At 43.5% G+C, this 23,252-nt stretch overlaps 2 protein-coding genes across 2 annotated transcripts; one reads left to right on the forward strand and one right to left on the reverse strand.

Moving 5' to 3' along the window:
- Positions 1–324: 324 nt before the first annotated feature.
- On the forward strand, positions 325–7,600 carry LOC108153042 (UPF0687 protein C20orf27 homolog). Its single transcript, XM_017282802.2, has 2 exons — positions 325–665; positions 5,778–7,600. The coding sequence occupies exons 1-2, from the start codon at positions 635–637 to the stop codon at positions 6,284–6,286; spliced, it is 540 nt and encodes a 179-aa protein (XP_017138291.1). The 5' UTR covers positions 325–634; the 3' UTR covers positions 6,287–7,600.
- A 9,401-nt stretch (positions 7,601–17,001) lies between these two features.
- Positions 17,002–17,872, reverse strand: LOC108150785. The gene has a single exon (XM_017279086.2). The coding sequence runs from the start codon at positions 17,752–17,754 to the stop codon at positions 17,122–17,124; it is 633 nt and encodes a 210-aa protein (XP_017134575.1). The 5' UTR covers positions 17,755–17,872; the 3' UTR covers positions 17,002–17,121.
- Between the last annotated feature and the right edge of the window lie 5,380 nt (positions 17,873–23,252).

A 23,252-nucleotide genomic window follows, 5' to 3' on the forward strand; every position in this document is an offset into this window, starting at 1 on the left:
CTATGTAATTAAGTGGAAATTGTTTTTGCTTAATCCATGTTTTATAAAGAATTAAATTAAGATGATTACTTAAAATTAAACAGACTTGTAGGAAATTGATTCATAAATCGTAAAAAATTATGTGGGCATGGCTAAATGTTCTATATAGCTAGTAATATTCGTCGGAATATCAAAATCGAGGAATGTGTAAAATATAACTTGAATTCGTCAGTATATTTACGGTATATTTGTAAAATGAGGCGAATATTTTGGTATATTTCTGAGGGTCGGACGGTATATTTTATCGATAAATCCGCGGTCACACTGGCTCTATGGTCGGACGGTATATTTTAACGATAAATCCGCGGTCACACTGACCACTCAACAAAGCTCCCGGATTTTTTGTTTTGTTTTTTTAATAAAAGTGAAACTTAATAAATAAAAGCGGCTACTGGCGATCAAGAAACGCAAAGAATATCTCGACTACTGGACGCTCCTACATTTGCATCTGCCCTCTCTTATCTGGCGTCGCCTGCTCTCATTCGTTGCCAGCGTGCGAGGAACGCGCCTTCCAGTTTAATTCAATTTCTGATCTGTGTGAAAAGACACACCTCCTCCCGACAGAATATCGGCTGGAATTTAAGAGAGCCACAAAATGTGCGACGAAGCCACTGCGGATCATCAAGGTAAATAGTACTACAAAAGTTTGTGTTTACTTTGTCTATATTTGGTTTAGCCATTATATGGCATTCTCTAAGCCAAAATGTGATTATCATTAGCGGGGGTCGCTCTACCCAGCTGCGACTTACCAGAAAGTGCCTTAAAATATCATTAACCAAAGCCGACAGTGGATTTGCCTGCTTCCTAGAGGAGGGTTTTGGTGGGATTTGAATGTTTAATTGGACTTGCCAAGAGTTTTTGCTAAAATTAGATCAGAAAGTGGGACAAATGTTCCCATTTGACCTTTTGGTGACTGCATTTTCATAAACATGCTCATGTACTACATTAGTGTGTGCTGGTGTGAGTGCAACTGCGATAGTTTGCGTGTGTGCGTGAGCCTTACTCCTTGCAAGGCTCATTTGTAAAAGGTAGAGTATTATCTCTATCACAAGTAGAAATTCGCTGTCGTTCTCATGTTGTCGCGTAAAATCGTGAATAGTGAAAACTGTTTCTGGCAATGCATTACATACCTTGCACAAAATATACCTTTCTTCCTTGTTGCTTGTTGGGCTTTGACACGTTTATCTTTTCTCCCCTTCCTCTATCTTTTGACACATTCATACATATATGTATGCTTCCGCCTACTATCCTCCTCTCGCCATACTTTTACTCTTCCTGCACCCAAGAAAGCGTTAACCTTACTCACTTCCACGCCTACCAGTAGATTGTTACAAGTAACAAGACAGATCCTTCATTGAATAAGTCGTTATTTGGTACTGCAAGGGTATTTACCGGATGACTAGTGATTTGTACAAAGTCCGCTACTGGTACAAATTTCAACTTTTCTTTTTGAAATTGACGCATGCATATCCCTGGCTCCCTCTGGCTCGTGTTCTCTCGTTTACTCTGCTCTCCCTTTCGTTCTGCCCTCCAACGTTCATTGTTGTTCTTTGGCCGGCCGTTTTCCTGCTTTTCTATCGTAATATTAAAAATAATATTTGTTCATGGTCAAACCTAAGCCAATTTTCAATGTGCCTCTGCCCCCATTCCCATTCCCTGCTGTCTCTGCGTCCCATGATGCAAAATTCATGACATTTACCGGCGAATCGATGATTTTTCCCTCTATGCCGCAATTCGCGTGACTTGGTGTGGGGCGCCGTTGCCCCCTTATCGGCTGAGGCAAAGCCCAGGCTCAATAAATAATTTTCCTTTTCCTTTTTATACACTTTCATCAATTACGGTTTATCGCGCTCTGTTGGACAGTTTGAAGTGCTCTCTGTGGGAGGGAGGTGTGTGTGCGTGGGGGCCTTGGAAGAGCACTATTGAATTGATTGCGCAAGTAAAGTAACTGTAAGCTGTTTGACTGAGGGAGTAAAGAGAGCAACCTAATTGGCTCTCTTTCGATTAAGCAGGATCTTACGCTCTCTAGCTGCCCATGCAACAATAAAAGTCTCTTTCTCTCTCTCTCTCTCTCTCACTCTAATTCATTCAAATTCGTTCTCTTTTGATTGAGTGAATGTAGGATTATGAAGTACTGACTAAATGAAGCAGTCGAAAAAATGAATCGGGACCTTCAATCAATGGCTAATTAAATTCTTAATGCAGCAAGACCATTGCCAGTACTTGGATGTTGTGTCCCAAAGTTTTGAGTGAAAAGCTCTTCCACGCTGATCTCGGGCGTGTGGCGTAGAGTGTTCAAAAGTCTCCAATGGGAAATGTACTCCCCTTAACTACCTCACACAAATTGCCATGAGTTAGCACTTGCAATCATTTGGCAGACGTCTCATGAACAATCCTAATTATAATTATCATTTCATTTAGCGCCCGGCCCAGAGATTACACTTTCAACGTCACAGGTTCAGTTCCCACACCCCCTGAACCCCGGGCTTTTGGCTTAATTAAATTGTTTGCATAGAAACCGACCGCTAGCGCAGTGGTTTTTCGTTTTTCATTGTTCGTTATTCATTGTTCATTGTTTTGTATTATTTTTTTATTGCCTTTTCTATAAAGTGATATGCAATTGTTTAATGCACATGAGTTGGGCTATTTATAGCACTGCGACTGTGCGACTGTGGGACTGTGAGATTACCCAAGCACGTTGTTTGGGGTGGGCAACCACACTCCCCCCCTTGGGCGGCCACGAGGTGTTTCTGTGATTGATATTTGTCCCGTTGGGTGGAAGAGACGGACGGGACGATACGACACCTTTGCAATTGTTTTGATTTGAAAATTTCGAGAACATAGAACACAATTCTGTTATGCAGGGTTTTGCAATCGTTCCCTTCTCTTCCATCCCTTGCGGGCAGCGCCTTGGCAATATTTTGTTTGGCACGTACCACATACTGCTGCAAATGTACATATGTGCATATGCCTTTTTATGGCATCCCCCACATGTCGGTCATGGGGAATGGCTGTTCCGGGTGGCAAAGCTGAATTAGTTATGAAAGACCGGGGGGGGGACAAGAAAGTGGACACAGTACAGTCTTTGGATTATATTATGAAATGAGCTGAATATTGAACGTTCGATTGGTATGGAAGGTAGAACGTAGATCGGTGGATATACATACTAGTATTCAATATTCTTTGCCCTAACTGAGGGCATTCATTAACAATATTCTTTGAATAAACGAACCAATTGAAACTGAAATCAATTGATTGACAATCTCTCAGATAGACAACAGATCATTTGTCTATATAGAAATATAGAATAAAGCTAGCCCCAAAAAGAGGTCCAAAATTTCCTCTACTCAAATTTGATGCCAATTTGAGATTCCATTAATGATAAATCAATGCTGATTGGGGGGCACGTGAGAGAGTAAGTGACTCCTACCCTTCCATCCGTACAGATTGCTGTGTGTTTGCGTGTAGCAATGCCTTGAGCGTGACTTTAAATGAAATTTATAAAAAGAACAACAATCCCGGCACTTCGGAGAGGTAGCTTCTCATTCAGGAAGGGGACAGGGGGTTGGGTGCCACTTGCTTGGATGAATCGGCATTGGAAGGTCTCGGGTGTCGGGTGTCGGGTGTCGGGTGTCCGGGTCTCAGGTCGCTACCTCCTTTGTTAAGCAGATTAAGTTGGATCACAATAAATTGCTTACATCCAGCAAATGAAGAACCGGAAAATTTCTTCAATTTTACATGATCCAGCATTAAGCGAATACAAAAGATGGAAACAGAAATTACACATAAATTTTATTGTCAACATTTCCTGGAAATTTAATTGCAAAATTGAATTACTATGACGTTCTGCTGAGCGGGCGATCAGCCAAAACAAACAGCGGCATAAAGAAGAATCCGAAAAAAATAAGCATTTGACCAGATATTTCTGAATATCTGAAGGTTTTGCCATTTCTACAGTGCGTATCGAAAGTGAAATACAGATCGGAAGGAATCTTTACCGTAAAATATAGAAAGAAAAGATGAGAAGAACTTGTACCTTTATTTATATACAATAATTGTAATCTAGAAAAAGAAACGTTTGCTCAAGATCAACATTCGGATGCCATGGGTGGATATATTTTGATAGATTAATCGAATGAAACGCACTGTTCGATGGTTCCACAATTGTGTGGAAACGATGTTCCCAAAATAACAAACTTTCCACCACAATTCTTGAGTGCCAACGGACAAATCCGAATTCTATTTTTAGGAAATACGAGACTTTTGTCGGGGCCCGTGAAATATTCTTCGCTGAGGCAATAGTCCATGATTAATTGTTCAACTATTTAGATCTTCCACTTCGCCATCCACGATTCTGGTTATCCATACATACCCGATGCATGCACGCCCGATTAGAAGCCCGTTAAGCTGTCAAGTTTTTATTGCTGCATAAACATTTGCCAGCGATTTGTTAATTGCATTTCCAAGCATCCCCTTTATGGCGCTCCGTATAAATATACATTATACGTACGAGTGTAACGTATGCCACGTCTCAGGTGTACGCTAAATTTGATTGTGATTTACGAGCAGCATCACTCGTATGGTACTCGTATATGGAAACTGGCAGTACGTCTGAATAATGGGTCATCTGACGCCAGTTGAACGTGATGGCAAGACACTAATATGTAGACTGGATTTTTGAATTTACAATTATATTCCCTATTGAGTGAGCACCTCTCAAGAGAATCTTATATGCGCTTTTTCTAAATCTCCAAGATTTACATATGCCCTTCTCTTCTCTATATCCCCTTTTGGAATTCATGTGGAATCCTGTTTATCGTATTCTCAATATCATATATGTTTATCCATGTGCGCTATCACGCAGACAGGTCGTGGGCGTGAGGAGGCCTATCTTAAGTGTGAAAAGATCTCTCTAGTCCCTCAGATCATTCTCAAATATGAGTTCTTTCAGCTGTTGGGAATATTCATTCAGCAACTCATCCTCTACGTATCATTCATTATTCTGTACGCGTAGTACAGCCAAATGGCGTGATAAAATTAATAAAAATCCAGCCTATTCTTTCGTATTAATTCATAAATTCAATTCCACAGTCGCTCGAGTGTTGAATGTCAGCGCGAAATGTGACGCTGCGAAACACGAGTGCAGGCCTGGCCGCCCCCCCCCAATTGACCCAATTTGAATGCGATTCAAACCCCAAAGGCAGTGAAGAGCGGGCCTTGGAAGCGTTTAATTAGGGGGTTACACGCAATTACCTCTTCGAATGCCTTGGGGGAGGGGTCCGGGGGAAAGTTTACTTGAGGCTCGACCCGAGACCTCTGTTTGCCTCTGCCACCACCTCTTCCCCACTCCTCTGTTTGTTTAACTCTGAATACTTATGTTTATTCCACCTGACTCTCCGTCCCCCTCCCCCCACTGGCTGGGGCTACGTTTGTGCCCCTCTGATGTGGCGTCTTGTTTCCGGGAAAGCATGCACAATTTTTAATTCGTCCAATCTGCTTGTTTAACAAATAGGATTTTCATTTTCAATTAAGTTTTGTGTACACACTTACAAGCCGCAAATATACGGTCCGTAGTCGGGAGTTCTGCCACGAAACGGTGCCTAATACAGTCTTTACAGATTGCAATTGTGTATTACAATGAATGTTCACTGATTTGCTCCATAGTTTTTCCACTTTTTGTAAGCTTTTCTTTGCTACAAATTTGGTATTGACATCTTATGTGGTTTACTCTTTTCCAGATCATCATGTACACTTCGATGCGGCCACGGTGAAGTCGGATGGCTTTGAGTCGGACAGCTGTGTGACATATCAGCGCTCGGGCGACACGATCGCGGTTAGCCTGGGCTTTCTGCAGATCAACCATCGGTATCTGATCGACCTGAAACTGCCGACAACTGTGTTCGGGGATACGGGAGCGCCGGGCAGCAAGTTTCTGCCTGTTGTGAGCGCCACGCCCAATCTGCATTGCCGGATCACGGAGTTCGCTGGGACGAAGCATGACGAGCACGACTTTTTCGAGATGAAGATCGAGTTCTTTGCCTACAAGGAGAAGCTGCTACGTGAGGTGCTGCACATTGTCAGCTCGAAAAACGCGAAGGAGCTGCTGCAGCTGGTGATTGCCGCCCGGGTACTGGGCAAGGGCAAGGGTACGCCCATGCTGCGCACGGGCATCCACTGTATCGGCGTGGAGCGGGACGACGACGAGTCGGAGGCCTCGGACTTTGCCGGCTTCGACAACAATCCCTAAGGAGAGACCCAATGGCCCAGGACAGGCTTGCGACTCGCCTTGCCGCTATTTGTTTTCGTAGATAATTGAAAATATTTACATAGTTCTTAAGTAAACAAAACGAAGCAAAAAATAATAATTATATTAATATGATCTAACTCTAAGTCTTGCCTACGTGGTAACCAATCGTGTGTGAAACTCATAGAGCATTTGCATTTAGATTTCGGTTTCAATTTTGTTTGTTGTACTTAAAGTTTTTTAAATTACCCCTCGAGTCCCGCAACCAATGCCTGGCCAGCCCTCTGAGCGGTGACTCGTACCTGGCCTCATTTGTAACCTCGTTGTAGCTCGTTTCCAAAGAACTTGTCTGCCGAAATGATTTCCCATTTAGCTCGGTCTTGCGTTCATTAGTACACGAAAGTAAACGAAGATTTAAATCAAGATTCTCAGATGTATTTTCATGCGAATGTTCATGGAAAGTTTTTAAGTGTAAGGTTAAAACATTGAAGATCTGTTGTTATTGTCTCATGAACTCATGGCTACAGTGCGTCTCAAAGCTAGAAGACAGTTGTGGAACAGGCTATAAAGACTACGTAATTTATGCTTTTTGTACAAACGAGTACACACTTTTAGGTCTGCAGATGCCATCCTTTCGGTGTATCAATTAAATATGTTCGAGCAGCATCGATTCGGTGGCACTAGCGCGATTTATACAATCAGACGATGTCCTGTCATAATTGAAAGGAGTTTTCTGTTCATTCTGTAAATACCACAACTGTTTTCTTGCTGCGAATCGCACTGTAAATATGGTACATTTCATCATACATCTTGTTGCACTTCAAAGTATTTTCCCCCACATGTATTTTAATGAATGTTAGCTTACTAATCAATGAACAGTTCAACCTCGAACAGACCAAACCGCAAGCCTTTTCAAAAATGTGTATAGGACTAAATTTTAAATTCGACCATATATGTAGACCCTGACCAACTCGTGGTGCTCCTCCTGACTTAAAACCTGTATGCATTACCCGAATAACAGAAACGAAAACTAAGCAATTTATTAATACAATTAGCCCAAAAGTATCCACATACTTGTATTTAGCACTGGGCCTTTTGATAAACTTTTCAAGTTGATAATATTTCGCCCTGTCGAATGTGTATTGAGGCGCACCGGTCAGCAGTTAGATTTTGTAAATTCCAATCTACACAAATCCCATTTTCAACGGGAGCTCAATTCTTTACTAAGTATTTACAACATATGTATGTACATAAATATGTATGTGTGTGTGTAGGCCAGCAAATAAAAAGTCGTTGAGAACCCCATCGAATATTAAATTTATTGTTTAAATAAACCAAAAATGTAAAGCACAATCTACCCGGCAATAGGCAAGCCTGATCATGGATCCTTGAGCTCAATACAGCCGAAATCGGAACGATTCCCTGTTAAACTAGTGGAAGCGCTGATGAGCTGGCCGTCAAATCAACAAAACGTGGCACAGGCATCGAAGAGGCGATGCAGTATTTACTGGCACAGTAGCTGCGTTTTCTCCTATCTCGAAAACCATGTTGAAGGTAAGTGAAAGGAATGAATTTTTCAATGGCTTTCACTCACCCGATCAACCTTTCACAGATCCTGTAGCAGTACTTCGATCGATGCGGCCTTTATGTGCGGATATCTGTTTTCCAGTAGGACACAGTCTACGTCCATTTGAGGCAATACATTGTCCAGTTCCATCCCAGTCTGGAGCCGCCTTTCAAAACTGTCGCCCGTTGTATCTATATCTTAAAGTTTTGCATCCTGGCCTCGTAAAAAAATATTCTTCTACTGCTGCAAAATGGAGAAATCAATCTGAACCGACTCCATCCACTTCATTTACGACAGAAAGCATTAATTGGAATAGGCGAGAATGATACCATTCTATGAGAATCCCATACTGTTTATCTGTATCTTCCGACGACAAAGCTCCATCAAGGCGTAAAACAGAGCCATAGAACTGTCATAGGATAATCTTGTGGAAGGGCTAGAAGGCGCTCAAGATCAAGATATTTTCAGTTTGATTTATAAGACTTTGGGAGATTATAGGCTCTGAACATTGACAACATCCCGGGGGAACGGTGGGAATTTTTGACAGATGTGAAAAACCGATTCAAACTGGCACCATCTACCATCCGTCAAAAAGCAGCTGATAAGCATAAAATTACAAAGTCTGAATTGTGAAATTTTCACAATTTTAAATTAGTCAATTGGGTATGAAAAAACAATCAATATATGCATGTACAATAAACGTCACTCTTTGGACTTCCTTAGAAATTCCAGCAGCTCTGTTTGGAAGTTGGTTCGGCCTTGGCTGCTCGCAACTTGCTGGAGTATCTCTCCCTTTGTTTCCTGGTGCTCATCCTGTAATTTCTGCTGCTCCTTCCGCACTTCACGCATTTTCCGAACAATCTCTAGAAGATTTTTCAGTTGAATCTTCTTTGGTTTGATCTGTCCCGGTCGACATTAACGGAATTATTTCGGGACCCCCATGGGGTTCGCAGTACCACCAAGCCAAATGTTTATAGCGGGATTTTCCTATGTATGCAGTTCATTTCGACTGCGTGTATATTTTGTTTATTTAATGGCTGCAAAGTACTAAGGTTAAAAGAAAGAAAATAAATACATACATATGTACATACGCTTATTTATTATGTACATTTTCTGGTCTCTCCATTTTGAGAGAGACAAGCAAAGCAGCACGAAGTTAGGCCCAGAGAGGCAGAAAAACCGATCCACATCGAACCGAACCGATCCTCGGTCGTATTGGTTATATGTATGAGCTTTGAATCTGACGCTTTCAACGAATTCTCTCACCCACGCGCGTACATCAATACAACAGGCTTCTCACCCAAGAACAAATACAACTAAGCCAAATGGGAGAGCGCTCTCTTAGCATTGCATTAAATGAAGTTCACTTCGAACCTCTAACCGAGCTCTTTCCGTCATTGTCATTCAATTTTTTCTACTGGGCTGTCCAGACGTACCCTTTTACATTTTTCGCATAGCGGCCAGGAGGCAGACATGATCCGATTTGAGGGGACTACAAGATATCTAGTAATTGCATTTAATGCAATCGTGATCCTACTTATTATCTTAGCACTTATATTTGCCCATAAACTTGGATAAAAGTAAGTTTGTACATACATTTATGTATATACATATGTACATATTAGGTATATTGTAATGCCTCGAAAGCTGATGCAAATTGTATACATTTCAGTGCCTGATGTTCCATCGATGGATATAAAAGCATTAACATATATGTATATGTTGTATGCAATGGATATGTATTAAAAATATTAATAAATCAAAACTTTGTGTTTGTATTGTGAAGATTATTGGCAGTAGTACCTGGTTTATGACTAATGTGATCTAAATCTCATACACATGGTTTCCGGTTTTGCCGATCGTGAGTAGTAGAAGAGAGCTTCATTTTCTTTTCGTTTCTCTCTTGCTTTGCTCGCTTTGTATTTGTTCGCTTTGCCTTTGTTACAATTGTGCACAAAAGAGTGAGAGTCGAAACTTCAGTGACTTAGTGCAAAATTATGATCAATTATTATCAGGTATTATTATTATTTATTATTATATTATTTTCAATTTTCCGACTTAAGTCCAATCGAAAACTTGTGGGGAGATTTATGAAGCGAAATTACCTAAGTTTTCATTTTCAAATAACCAAAAATTTAGGAGGGCGAGACACCTGTAGAAACCTGACAGACAGTTATTAAAAGTATGCCAAAAATAATTATAAAGTTGACAAAAAATAAAGGTGGATACAAAAAAAAATAATAATAATCAGTTAACAAACTTTTTTCATAACAATACTTGAAGTGTACCTATTATTTTGATCAGCCTGACATTGACTTTGAAGTAAAATTGGATCTATTCTCTTTTATAGAATTATCTTTAATCAATTATAATCAAGTGTATCTTATTGAAAACAAATACTTAAAGAATAGGTGAGCGCTAGTTATAGGTTTAAAATATTGAATAAAAGCGTTTTCTGTTATGTTAAAGTTTACGTAGATGCATGTACCTATTAATCAGGTGTGTACATAGTACATATATGTGTGCATGTTTTTTTGCACATAAAAAGACTTTGTCTATGGGTATTTATAGAGCTAAACGCCACTGCTGGTTTGGAGAACTCTTCAAAATTCATTCCGAATGCGATCGTGTGTGGGGCAGTAGAGAGCCGCGGCTCTTTGAACGTTAATTAAAATGCATCAATTTATTGCTGGGCGATGTGCGTGCAATAATAACCATTTAATAAATATGCTCAATCAATGCCTCGCCCCTCGCTGTCTCTACCCCTCTCTCTCTCTCTCTCTGCGCGCCCCAAATAATGGAAAGAATTGCGGGTAAAAAAATACATATTTGCTTAATTAAAGTAATTATGGTTTCATATTTCATGCAGCGCCGACCTGTAGCTGTTCGAGCCTGAAAAGGGGATGGCCAGGGGATGGACAGTGGCTAGGCAGGGTGTTCGGTAATTACATTTTGTCATAAATTTAACATTTATTTTAAAATGTCATTAAGTACTTAACATGCGGTCTCTTTCTTACTCGGGCTGCCGCTCTGATGCCTGCTGCATTGTGTGGTTGGTTCTTACTGGTATGCATTTTCATCGAGGTTTTGGCATCATTCAAGTGGCCAAAAGACAAACAAATGAACATTAGCCGGAGATCTACAAATTTACATATGTCTGTGACTGTGTGTGTGTGGGTGTGTGTGGGTGTGTGCATTGGCAGATGAATGTGCTATGCAACAAAAGGAGGAATAACAAAAAAAGAAAGAAAAAGAAGCAAGAAAAGACTGAAGAGTGAAGTACAGACGGAAGTACGGCTTCGGAGGCCGAAGCTTTTAATACTCTCAATTAATACACGTTCGAAAATGCATCCTTCTTTACAATGCGAATAGTATCTGGGTATGGGCACAATACCCTTTGAAAGGGAATAAGAGTGGAATTTGGAATGTGACAGGGGAATCCAGCACCGAAATGAATAATGTGAATACGCCAAGTGTACAAAGTTTTAATTGTTATCATGTTTTGTTTGAGCGTTACTCTCCCTCTCTCCCCGTCTGCCTGTCTCTCCACCTCTCTCTCTCTCTCTCTCTCTCTCTGTTTCTCCCACTTCCCAACTCTTCTTCTCTAACTGTAATCTCTCCCTCTCCTTCGTTCTCAGTCAAAATGTATCCATTTACGCTTGGCCAAGTTTTAGGTTGCGCATACGACACGTTGGACTCGAATTGCGGCTCGAATTGCGGCTCGCCTGCGGCTGCCTCAAAGTTTCCATTTTGCATATGTGCCTGCAGGCGCCACTTGCATTCTCAAAAGCACCCTCCCCCCGCACCCCTTCAAATTGTCACAGTGTAATCCAAATTGTATTCTTAAATCAGACGCTTTTATCTGGGGATTTGATGCAAGATCGAGTGGAAGATTTTCCTGCTAAATTTTAAGTTTATTTCTCAGGCGTATGATTTTTAGACTTTAAAGAAGGCCTTCACCATCAATTTTATGGATATTCCTGGCTCTTAATGGTTTTTTTTTTATCTGCTTAAGAAAAGGATCCTAAATACTGGTATTGTTCGACGCAGAGCCCCGCCGATTAGCTGCTTGCAACTTGATTCGCCGCTTGGCTGTTGCAACCTTCTTTCTGTTATTCTTATCTTTGTTCTTATACATATACAATATGCATGGCCAGCGATCGGAGCGGCAATGCAGTCATGTATGGGGCAATCAAGCTACACTTACATTTTGGATATTATTTTATTTGTGCGTCGTGTTCGGAATAAGCATTCGGCTAATTGCGGATAAAATCCATTATCCATCTCTATATAAAATTTGAGATTTAAAAATGCCTGACATCGGGATTTGTACATAATGATCGGAGGATTTGCAATAAATGCATATGGAGCTAATATGGTCGTTAATGGAGGTGATTAGGGAGTCAGGATTATTTTCTCCCACCTGCTGGCTAGACTTCAGCTTCCGAAATCCCGCCTCCTGGCCGGAGAGCCTGCCCGCCGCCAGTATCTTAAAGGTATCACGGATAGAGTTAAATTTAATTTGTATTCCCCTCGACTCAGATGCAATTTTCCATTATTGATGTATTAATAATTTGTAATATTTCTAGGAGTATTCCATCTTTTATTAGTGGCATGAATTTAAACGTTTCCCTTTGAACATTTGAGGCATTTATTGGCATTAAAGTTTTAGGTTATTTCACCTTGCAGTTGATTTGCATAAATATTTCAACTTGTTTAGTTGTTCCGTCTTTCGGCCGTCTCTGTCCGGAATCTGACTTTTACCAAGAAAATCTTTCATTCTGTGGCTTTTGCCGTATTTATTTGGCACAAATTTTAAGTGATTTATGCTGGCCACAATTGGCTCTAGCCCCATCCCATAACTACGCACAGAGCTATGAAAAATTCACACAGATATCCAAATTCTACAAAAATATGTACATATACATACATATGTATATGTATGAACATATATGTATCTGCCATACATGTGAGGGAAGGGTGGGGGTGTGGTGTCTGAATCTCTATCTTGGGGCATGCATATTTATTTGCCAACATTTACTTATGCTGCATTTGAAGCAATTTTGTTTACTGAACTCAAATGCAGATCCAAAGTGTCCAGTGTGTGTGTGTGCGTGCCACACAAAGTTGCCGGCTATAGATTTTCCAGCAAATTGTGTTGCCATAAGGATGCACATGATACAATATACTCGTTGATGTACATACACATACATACATGCAGAATACTTGAATGTTTGGGGGAGACTCTGCTTACTTGAGCACTTATTTATTTGATAATAATTTCGGTTTGTTTCTCTTTAGAAACAACTATTTGTGGAATCGTAGAGCAGCCAACTCTTTTGTCTAAATAAATAATCAAAATGTCATAACAAGTTGTAGGTAGTCGTATCTCATCTGCCCGGCATGTATCGGCCATGTTTATGCAAATTCCATTTGGCCCATCCCTCGGTGGTTCCTTGAGGCGCAGCTTGGCTCTGGCCTGCTCCTGATTACGCACTCGGCCATCCATCGCCCATCGAGCATCGTGCCACAGCTCAGCTCCCCCCGGATGATGCATCAGTGCAATATAAATATTTTACATAGATTTTACATAGCTGATTGAAGTACATGTGCATATGCTAACCACTGCCTCAGCCCACAACAGCGCATCCCTGCTCGAACCACTCGCATGGCTCATGCTGTGAAATTATCCTTTGTATGGAAATCATATCATATCAAATTTAAAGTGCCTCCTCACTCGGCACAGTGGGCTGAAATTTCGGACTGGTTCGCTTTCAAATGGAATGCTGCAAGGCTTATGGCCATATTGAACAAAAAAACCTACCATTTCATTTGGTTTGCTATGGGGCAGGTACTTTAATGCTGATTTAATGGTTTGATTAATATCTCCTTCATTCAAATGATGCTTTGACTCCGTTGGCCAATGTAAGCCAATGAATATTTTAATTTTTCTGCAGCTTCTAGTCTTTGGATCTTGCGATGTAGAAATGCGTGTGCCGCGAGCTCTACCAGAAACCACTTTCGAAACAGTCCCATAGTAGCGGCCCATGGCGCACGGCGATCAGAAATACGAGTATGCTAATGTAGCGCTTTTGCTCTGGTTCTGGTTCTGGTTCTGGCTCGGCATTTGCATTTGCATTGGGAAGACGTAAGCCTAATTGAACCAGCTGTGATTGGAATGGTCCTCAAGTGGGTGGCTCTGGGGGTCGTGTTGTGGGGCTAGTGAGTGGCTGCAAGGGGGATGGGAGGATGGTGGTTAGAACTACCACCCCATGAACGCTTCGGGTGGCTGTGGGAAAGTGCTGCTGGCGGTGGAGCAATTAATAGCTAATTTAGAGCCGATGTTAAAAAGGCAACATTATTTATGATTATTTGTTTATTGCTTGCGGGTCGTTTGCCCCTCTCTCTCCACCTGATGAAATTAACACCCTGACCCGCGCCTCCCACATTTCGCATTCCACACCCTCACACCCTTAGCCCACATACCCCACACAGACCCCACAGCTACACACTCACACATGCAGAGGAAAGCCGCTGGCAGCATTTAGCTGCAATAGACAGCCATTTTGTGGCGTTGCCTCGGCGATAAAGTAATAGCTCCTATTTGGGTTTATGACACACACATACACTCGCACACCCATAGAAGCTCTACATGTGTTTTTGGAAAATTTCTATGCTTCCGGCAGGACACAGACACAAACACAGGCACAGACGCTGGGCTTTGTAGTCTTTCAGGCAAGACAGAAGCCGAAACAGAAGCCAAAGGCAAACGGAAAGCTGCAAAACAGAGAGTAAAACAGAGGTGGATGGTGAGTGGTGGGAGGAGGAAAGAGGGAAGGGTAGAGAGGTGGGTTGTGTTGAGGAGCGGCGTCATTTTGTCTGCGGTTAGATGCGCGTACGTTTTCATGTTTTGTTCGCATTTCTTTTTGTTTGTTTTCCCCCACTTTTTTTTCTGCCCATTAATCGTAGATTCCGAGGATATATTGGATTCGTGTGTGTGTATGGAACAGACAATAAGGATAGGACTCTCATTAAGAGAATCCTCTATATCTGTGAGATCTCTCGCGGACTAAAAGATGAGAGGGAGACCAAAGTACAATGCAGATCGCATTCACAATAATGTGGTAATCTTTTGGGAAATTATTGTATAGGTATTATATATGTGTGTAATGTGTGCCGTATAATTATTCCTTACTTTGTGGATGGGAAATTTAAACAAAATCGTAATGTTTCTTTGTTTGAAAATCGACTCAGAGGGTATCTTTGGGCTCGAATCTCCTTTTTTTTGGCCCAACTGTGGTCCTTTTTTTTTGCACGCTTACAGCGGTTTTTTCGTGTTGGCTTTCGGCTGTTGCGCTGCCGTGTGCTCACTGTACGGTGTTCGCCGCTGTTGCGGTTGCAGCACGTCTGAACGTGTTTATGGCGCGCATATCCGCAAATATGCAATCAGACTATAATCTACTTAATGTCTTTTTCACCAGCCACAGCAGCAGGAGCAGCAGCAGGAGCAGCAACAACAACATCTAGGGGAAGTGGGTGGGTCCGGTGTACATACTCGTACTCGTAAAAAATGCGCATTGTGAATGAAGTAATGCAGTTTGCCATATTCCCGGACCCCATGAGTGCGTGCGTGCGTGCGTGCGTGCGTGCGTGCATGCCGGTACACGACACGGCACATTAACTGAAATTAGGCTGTCATTTGGTAAGCATTTTCGCATTAGCTTCAAAAATTTGTTAAAAGTGAGTGTTTTTCCTAGCGTTTTTCCTCGATTTTCTTCTTGTTTTTTCATGATTATTTTTTGTTGCCTACTTTTTGGGGCCAACGATGCGTGCCTTGCTTTGAAGTCGTCAACAGGGAAATGTGGCCAAACAGTGGGTAGACTAACTCTGCGGCAATGTCTATGAGTAGAGGAAGAGTAGGCAAATCAGTGGACTCAAAGGAAAAACATTTTTATCAGTATCTAACAATTATATGTATCAGTATTCAATACTTTTGCGGCTTCATTGTTAATACAACTTGCATTTTATTTGTATTTTTAATGCATGGTTATGTTTTTTGGTCAACTTAGTTCTAATTTTCCTCGAATATTTCCAAGCTTCGGCCACTTGGTGGTTCAGCCATTGCATATCAACGTCCAAATTATAATAGCAAATATTCTACCCCAGGATATTCATAATGTTTTACAGAGGAACAGAGCAAATCACATTATTTCCATTTATAAACATTGATTGAAGCCAACTCTTTATACAGTATTCCAGAGGGAATATTGCCACCTTGATCTAGTCACATTGTGGCGTACATATGCATTTATAATTTTCCGCTGTCAACAGTTCGTATCTTCTACTTAAGTTCCCTCGTTTGGCTTGAATTTGCACAACCTTTTAGCTAATTTTAAAGACGAGCGAAAACACAAAAGCCTGCAGGACAACAGCAACAACACAACAGGGAAATGGTAAAAACAAAGGCACTGGCAAAATATTTTGCTGTAGACAACATTAGATATTGTTTAGAGCTGTAGAGACATTGACTGGCATTTGAACGAGTACGGGTATGAGTGCCCTTGCAAAGGGTATTAGTATACAGATGTGATCTATTTGTCTCGCAGATCATTCTAGATCAGGACTAGTCCCGCAATTATAAAAATATCTGGCTTAAATGTTGCACGAATTCTGTAAGAATAGGAACGATAGACCTGCAAGAGTATATAAAACTTCGGTGCCTAAAAGTGGCCTGTATATCTTGTGTTGGTTTTAGTTTTAGATGCTGCTGTTGCCGCTTTCTGTTGCCGTTTTCTGTAGCTGGTCTCTGTCTCTGTTTAGGTGCCGTTTCTGTTTCTGTTTCAGTTCTTGTTTCTGCTTCAGTTTCTGTTTTTGTTGGCTTGGCCGAGGACTGCTTGGAGTCCCGGCCAGAGCTCTGTCGCCGACTTGCTTGTTATTGTTTGGCTTGGCGCACAATGCGGCCATAAAAAGGCAGCCCGCCTCTGCCTCTGCCTCTGCCTCTGCCTCCGTCTCCTGACCGAGTCGCAAGGAAGTGCGCGGGGGCAACAAAAGGCGCCCGCACCGAACAACAATTGAAACAATAAAACGGCTTTAAGGCTGCACTGCACTCCGCTGGAAGCGGCCACAGAGCGGAGTTGATAAAAGCAATTATAGAGCACAGAGTCCTGGTGCTGACAGCTGCAGCTTAAGACTAAATTTTACTCAAGCTTTAAATCGAAATCATCTATTACATATTGGTGGCGATCCATGGGCAGCGGGGGATCTATGCTCTTTATTTGGGGTTGTACAGTTTCTTGACGGTCTCGTCGGAGGTGTCGATGCCCAACTTGTAGTAGCCGGCGCGCCTCAGTTGGCGCTCATCCTCCTCGGCCACATGGTAGATATCCTCGATGGGCAGCATAATCTCCGACTCGCTGGGCAGGATGAGTTTGCGGGCGTCCTTGCGGAAGACGGCCACCGCCTTGGCCATGCTGCTGTGGGCCCGTGTATAGTCTTGCAAGCAGAGGCTCTGCCGCCTGTTGGACAGCCCGCCCTGGATGAGGTCAAGGCGCGCAATCAGCCGCAGAAGAATGTAGCGGGCGTAGCGGTCCTTGATCTCCAGCAGCGTCATCTCGACATCATCTCGCTCCAGGGCCGGGCACAGATAAACGGTCAGCAGGACGAACACGTATACGCCATTGATAGCGAATATGATGAATATCATACCCAGCTGAAAGGTGTCGATTTCCTTCGAAAAGGACTCCGCCACGTTCTTCCAGTACATCAGGTCGAGGCTGTGGATCCGTAGGTGGTAGTGCAGGTAGGCCGTCACGACGGCCCCCGCACTGCTGTAGACGGCGATGCACGGATAATTGTAGGAGAAGAAATTGACGCACTGCCGCCAGAGCCCTTTCCAGAGATCCATCTTGCGCCTTATAGTCAGAGGAAACCGTTGGATTGTATTTATTTTTTCCCTGCGGTTTGTTTTTGTTTAATTTTGAATTTAGCTTTCCGAATGATTGAGTCAAACTCTGAGTATTTCTGTTTGGACTACTCCGATTTGCTTCGGCGTACAATCGTATAAGAGTTTTTGTTTGCTTGTTTCGGTCGCTCCCCTGCAACTACATGTTGAATCCTCCCCCGTTGTGGATGTCGAGTCTTCCCCTGTTGTGGATGTCGAACTTGTTTGAGGGTAGAAGCCAACTGGTTTGAGCTTTTTCCGCCAGGCCAGTCCTTCGAGTGCTTTGAGTCATTTTTGCCCCTGCAACCTAGGACATGTTCTGGCCGCAACCATTGGGGCTTGGTGCCGCCCACAATTGCAACTGCAACTGCAACACCAACATTGGTTTGGTTTTGCCTCGTGGCCGCTGACAATCACCTCTTTATGGGGTTGTTCGGGGGGATGTTCCCCTTCTGGGCCGAAAATATTCAACTTCTTGTTCAGCGACAATATTCCGCTATCTTTGCGCTAACTTTAGCTGGCACTCCCCACCCCCCCGACCGATCCGAGACGTTGATAAGCCATAAGCATGCAGTGAAAAGGGGTAGGAAAAAAAAATCATCATAGCATTCGAGCGAAATGCAATTTTCTTCCTCCATTTTCTGTGTTCTATTTGGTTGCTTTGCTGCCCTCTTCTTGGTTGATTTTCGCTTCTCGTTTTGCACTTATTATTGTCTTTCTGGTCTGGTGTTTTTTTTTTCAAAGTGCATGCAAAACTGCATTTTGTAGACAAGCCGAAAACCGAAAACTGCCAGCCAAAACGGAAATATTCAAAAATTGTTCTTGTTGCTGGAAGTGGGGGGCTGGCACTGAGCAAGTGGGTGAGCGGGAGGTGGGTGGCTGGGTTGTTAGGGGTGTCCTATCTGTAGCTGTGTGTGTGTGTGTGTGTGTGTGTGTGCGCGCTAATAAAAACGTAAAATTTAATGGTAACGGAAGGCACTAAAAAACAGGCTCACCGACAGGACCTCCAAGTCGCTGGTCCCGGCGCTCGGGTTGTGGGGTTGTGGGGTTGTGGGGTCCTCCGGGTAGTGGGTAGTGGCAAAGGCAGTGGTCTTTGGCTGTGTGAGTAGTGGCACTGGCGATAACCAAGCAACGAACCACAACCGCACAAGGGAGTGGGAGTGGGAGTGGAAGTGGAAGTGGTAGTGTATGGGAAAGTGGCAGTGGTGTAGAGGGGCAGCCAGTCGATGGGCAAAACTGTAACTACGCCAACCGCCGCCGCCGACGCAGTGGAGCGCCCATCCGTGCACGTCAAACGCAGACAACTTGAAAAATGTAGAGACAGAGCCGCAGTATAGTCGAAACACGCCAAAAAATATGCAAAAGTAAAATAAAACAGACACACGGACCCCGAACACAGACACAGACACAGACACAGCGACGGACACAGCCACGGACACAGCCACGGACACGGACACGGACACGGACAGGGGGCAGACAAACGCATTTGGCCGTTGCGGAGCAGTTCGACATTCGAGGGTCGAGGCTCCGAGGTTCGACATTTGCCGTTAAAGGTTTTTCGTTGTTGCTGTTTATACGCGATGTACCCATCTCTGATACCCAGCGGGCTGTGTGGAGCCCAGGGTATCACCGCCTCCTGGATGCCACATGCCTGTTACAAACAAAATTATAAATAAAAAATTTTATGAATTCGTTTGAGCTGCCAAAATCCTAATCAAGCAATTATATTCAACTAAACCTAATATGATGTGTAATCATTTCTTAAATATATATGAGAAGTATTGCGTTTGTTTGTGTTTCTTCAATGGTAAAAACTTTATCCAAATATTTCCAAAATGTCAAAATCGACTCAGTATCCAAAAGTCGTTCTTGCTTCCCCTGGTCTTCCGAAACTTTTTGTTTTTTTTTGTTATTTGGCAGCGCATTGCACAATATTTTGCAGCAGGCAGTTTTTTTCGACTTTTTGTTGTTGTTGCTGGCTCTATAAAGGGAAGAGGTCCTGACGTTGTCCACTTGACAGGAGCAGCCAGCTCCTGTTCCTACAAGCAGAGGAGCAACAGCAGTACAGAAGTTCAGCAGCAGCAACAAACTGCAGTCGGCTCGAAGTCGAGTTGAAAAGTCAGTTGTCGCAATGTGGGGCTGAATGGGGATGGGGATGAGGCGCAAAGTTATGTGGCTTGGCAGTTGAATTCGGGAGAGGTGTGTGTGTGTGTGTGTGTGTGTGTGTGTGAGTATGCATGTGAGTGTGTGGCGAAGTGGCAAAGGGCTCTAACAGCTAACTGAATGGACAGCAATTTGCGCGGCTAAACGAGTCCACAAAGGCGGCCATTGTGGGCGCTTTGCCTTTGCTCCGCCCGTCCATGCAGGACCCGCTGCATGTCCCCAACATGTCCGAGCGTGTGCGAGCGACTGTGTTTGGGTATTGGGGCGGCTGCTACTGTAATTAGGTTTGTCGCTGACCAGAGAGTCGCATCCCAGTCAAAGTCGCGGCAGCCGGCCCAAAAGTTGCTGTAAATAATTCACAATTGTGCGACGCATTCGATTTTTGCACTCTCCGGCAAAAGGAGCTCTAGAGATGGGCGATATACGACGATGGGGTACGATGGGGGGGGGGGGGGGGGCGTTGGCGGAAATGTTTGCCTGGTTTACAGTGCAGTGCATAAATTTGAAATTGCACGCATACCCCCAACGATACACAGAAACTCATACACACTCAATGGTGCGTGCATTTCCGCATGGGGGTGTGGCAGAGGGTGTCAAATTAGGCCTACCCCTAGCACTGTTCCGCCTCGCTCCTCCTCCTCCTCCACCCCCGCCGTGGCCCAAAAGCCCGACAACAAATTTTTGTAGCTAACAGCATTTTCAAGTTTTATCGCTGCCTGGCGTTGGGCTTTAGAGGGGCTGTGGGTGGGTGGCTGGTGTCCTTGGCACAGCCATTGTATTATGCTTGGTCTGTCGATCGGTCTGTTGGTTGGTCGGTTGGTCCGCCGGTCTGTTTGTCTGTCTGTTTGTCCGTCTGTCTTTCTGGCGCACGCACAGCGGCAAATGCGAGCACGGACCTTGCCTAGCCTTGTCTATTTAGCCGCCTGCATACAAAATGCACATAAATTGTCATGTTTCAAGAGCGAATGAGACCAATGGCAGTGGCAAAAGAGAGAGGGAGAGAGCCAGATGGGTAGGAGGCACTCCATGGCCATGTGCCTAGCATATTTATATTGATTTTCGCGCCTGGGATTGGCACTTTTTGGGGCGGCGCGGGGCTCCTGGTCCTGCGTTTGGCCACCAGCTTGTTGTTATGTACTTTGGCTTTTCAATTTCGGCTCGTTTTCCTCGTTTGCTCTGCTTCCGCTTTCCTCTGGCATGCCCCCTTACCCTGCACACACACACACACACACTCCTTTTTTTATTGTGTTTTGTGGGTGCACAATAAATTGAGCCGAAATTGCATCAGCAAAATTAACAGTTTCAGTGTACGTTAATAGACTTTTGCCGAGGTCCAGTCACGACCGCAGAATGGACAGATCTCTGCGGGATTGGGAATGCGCATGGACCTGGGGCCGAGACTCTGGTAGTCGGTGTGTGGGTGTGGCACTGGGGCATTTCGCCCATTAGGTTGGGTCATTTTAATTATGGCCAAAAGAGAGTCTGTTGCTGTTTAAAACGAAATTCTCCCCCGATGGGACACTAAAGCGCTTAGAGGTGAGAGCACTTTTCAATTAGATTATCAGAGGCGCAGTCACAGTCATTTTAGAAATAAAGATGGACTTTAAATATTCATATGCAGGCCGTCGGAAAGTGTCGGATGTATATTCTTTTTTTTAGAAGGTATTTTACGATGATTACAGGGGGGGGGGGGGGGGGGAAGGAAACTTCAACCAAAAACTCATTCCAAATGAAAAGCTTCAGCTGTAATTTTTTTAAAAAATTTCTGCAGGTGAAAAAATTCAAGGGAAAGTTTGATGATCTCCGGTGAATTCTCTTTATGGTGCAAAAATATTTTGGGGCTTGCAAAACGCAAGCACTCAAAATATATTCGAGCTTTAAACTCAAATGGAAATATTAATCATTCGAATTGGACAGAGGCATACACATAAAATATGCACCCATTGTTCTCGATGCAGTTTGGCTCATTAGGTCGCTGGGATTTGGCTCTTTTGGGTCCCCGGACACTTCCGCCAGGACCTGCAACATTTTGCATGGGTAATTAATCTGGCGGGAGAGCCAGTTGATCCCCGTCCTACTTGGGCACTAGGGCACATTACGGGTAAAAGTGTGGACTGCGGAGGGAGCGCTTGGCAATTTCTGAAATTTTAATATGCCAAAACGAACTAACAATAAGCAAACCACTTAGTTAGTTCTCACAGCCATGGCTAATTTGCTTTGTTCAGCTGCTGCTGCTGCTGGTGCTGCTCCTGCACTCGCATTTGCAGCTGGAAAATGGAAATGAAGTTTCCCTTCGGTGCTCTGGTAGTCAAAGCTAGTGCAGGGCTGTCGGGTGAATGGAAGTTTTGGTAGCCACTTGAAATATGCAAAATTTGTAATAACCTCAAGAAGGAAGTGCCACGAGATTGAGATTGCGGACGACAGGCAGGACTGTGGCAGGGCAGGGCAGGGCAGGGCAGGGCAACGGCAACCAACACACGCAATCGGCAACGTGTCGCATTTGTAGTTAGACATAATTGTTAATTACCCGAAACCATTACCACATTAAAGGCCATAAAATGCAACACTAATTGCTTTATGCCACCTCGTCGAGTCAGGGCACTGCACTGAGGGAAATTGTGGGTATGAACTAGAAATAATTTCCATCTTAATATAGCCAGCTGTAATATTTGATATCCGTTACATTTAATTCTTATCTTTATAACAGTATAGAAATCCATACGTTTTTAATTACTTTTCAGCATACATTTCTCTCAGTGCTATTGGCCCATTCAGTAGGAGGCGAACATTTTGTATTTGATTATGCAGCCAATGCTCCTTTGTCCTGGTTCTGCTTCTGGTCTCTGGACTCTATACGAGTATATGTGCTTAATGTTCGCCTGTAACGTAATATGCAGCAGCAACAATACTTTTCCCTCATCATCCTCGCTCTGCCACAGCCACAGCCACAGCACCAGCACCAGCTCTAGCTCTAGCTCCACCGACAGCTCCAGCTCCTGCCACAGCTATAGAGCTCCACAGCTGTAGCTCGTACTCATGCCATGCCAAGCAAACATTCCCATTCAGGCTGGGGCGGGAACAGGGGCAGTCATCGTCGCCAAAGCTGCACATGCCACACCATATGATTAATATTTCAAAATTACACAGACATGCAAAGTGTCAACTCATTTTGAGAGACGCCACACGCCGCCGGCAGCACTTGGCATTCGGCATTCAACACCCGGCAGACGGCAGACGGCAGAGGGCAGACGGCACTCAGGAGTCCGAGACACGTCCGCCCACCTTTCCACACATTTGGG

Source organism: Drosophila miranda, chromosome XR (assembly GCF_003369915.1).
Source record: "Drosophila miranda strain MSH22 chromosome XR, D.miranda_PacBio2.1, whole genome shotgun sequence".
In the NCBI taxonomy this organism is placed as follows: Eukaryota; Metazoa; Arthropoda; class Insecta; order Diptera; family Drosophilidae; genus Drosophila; species Drosophila miranda.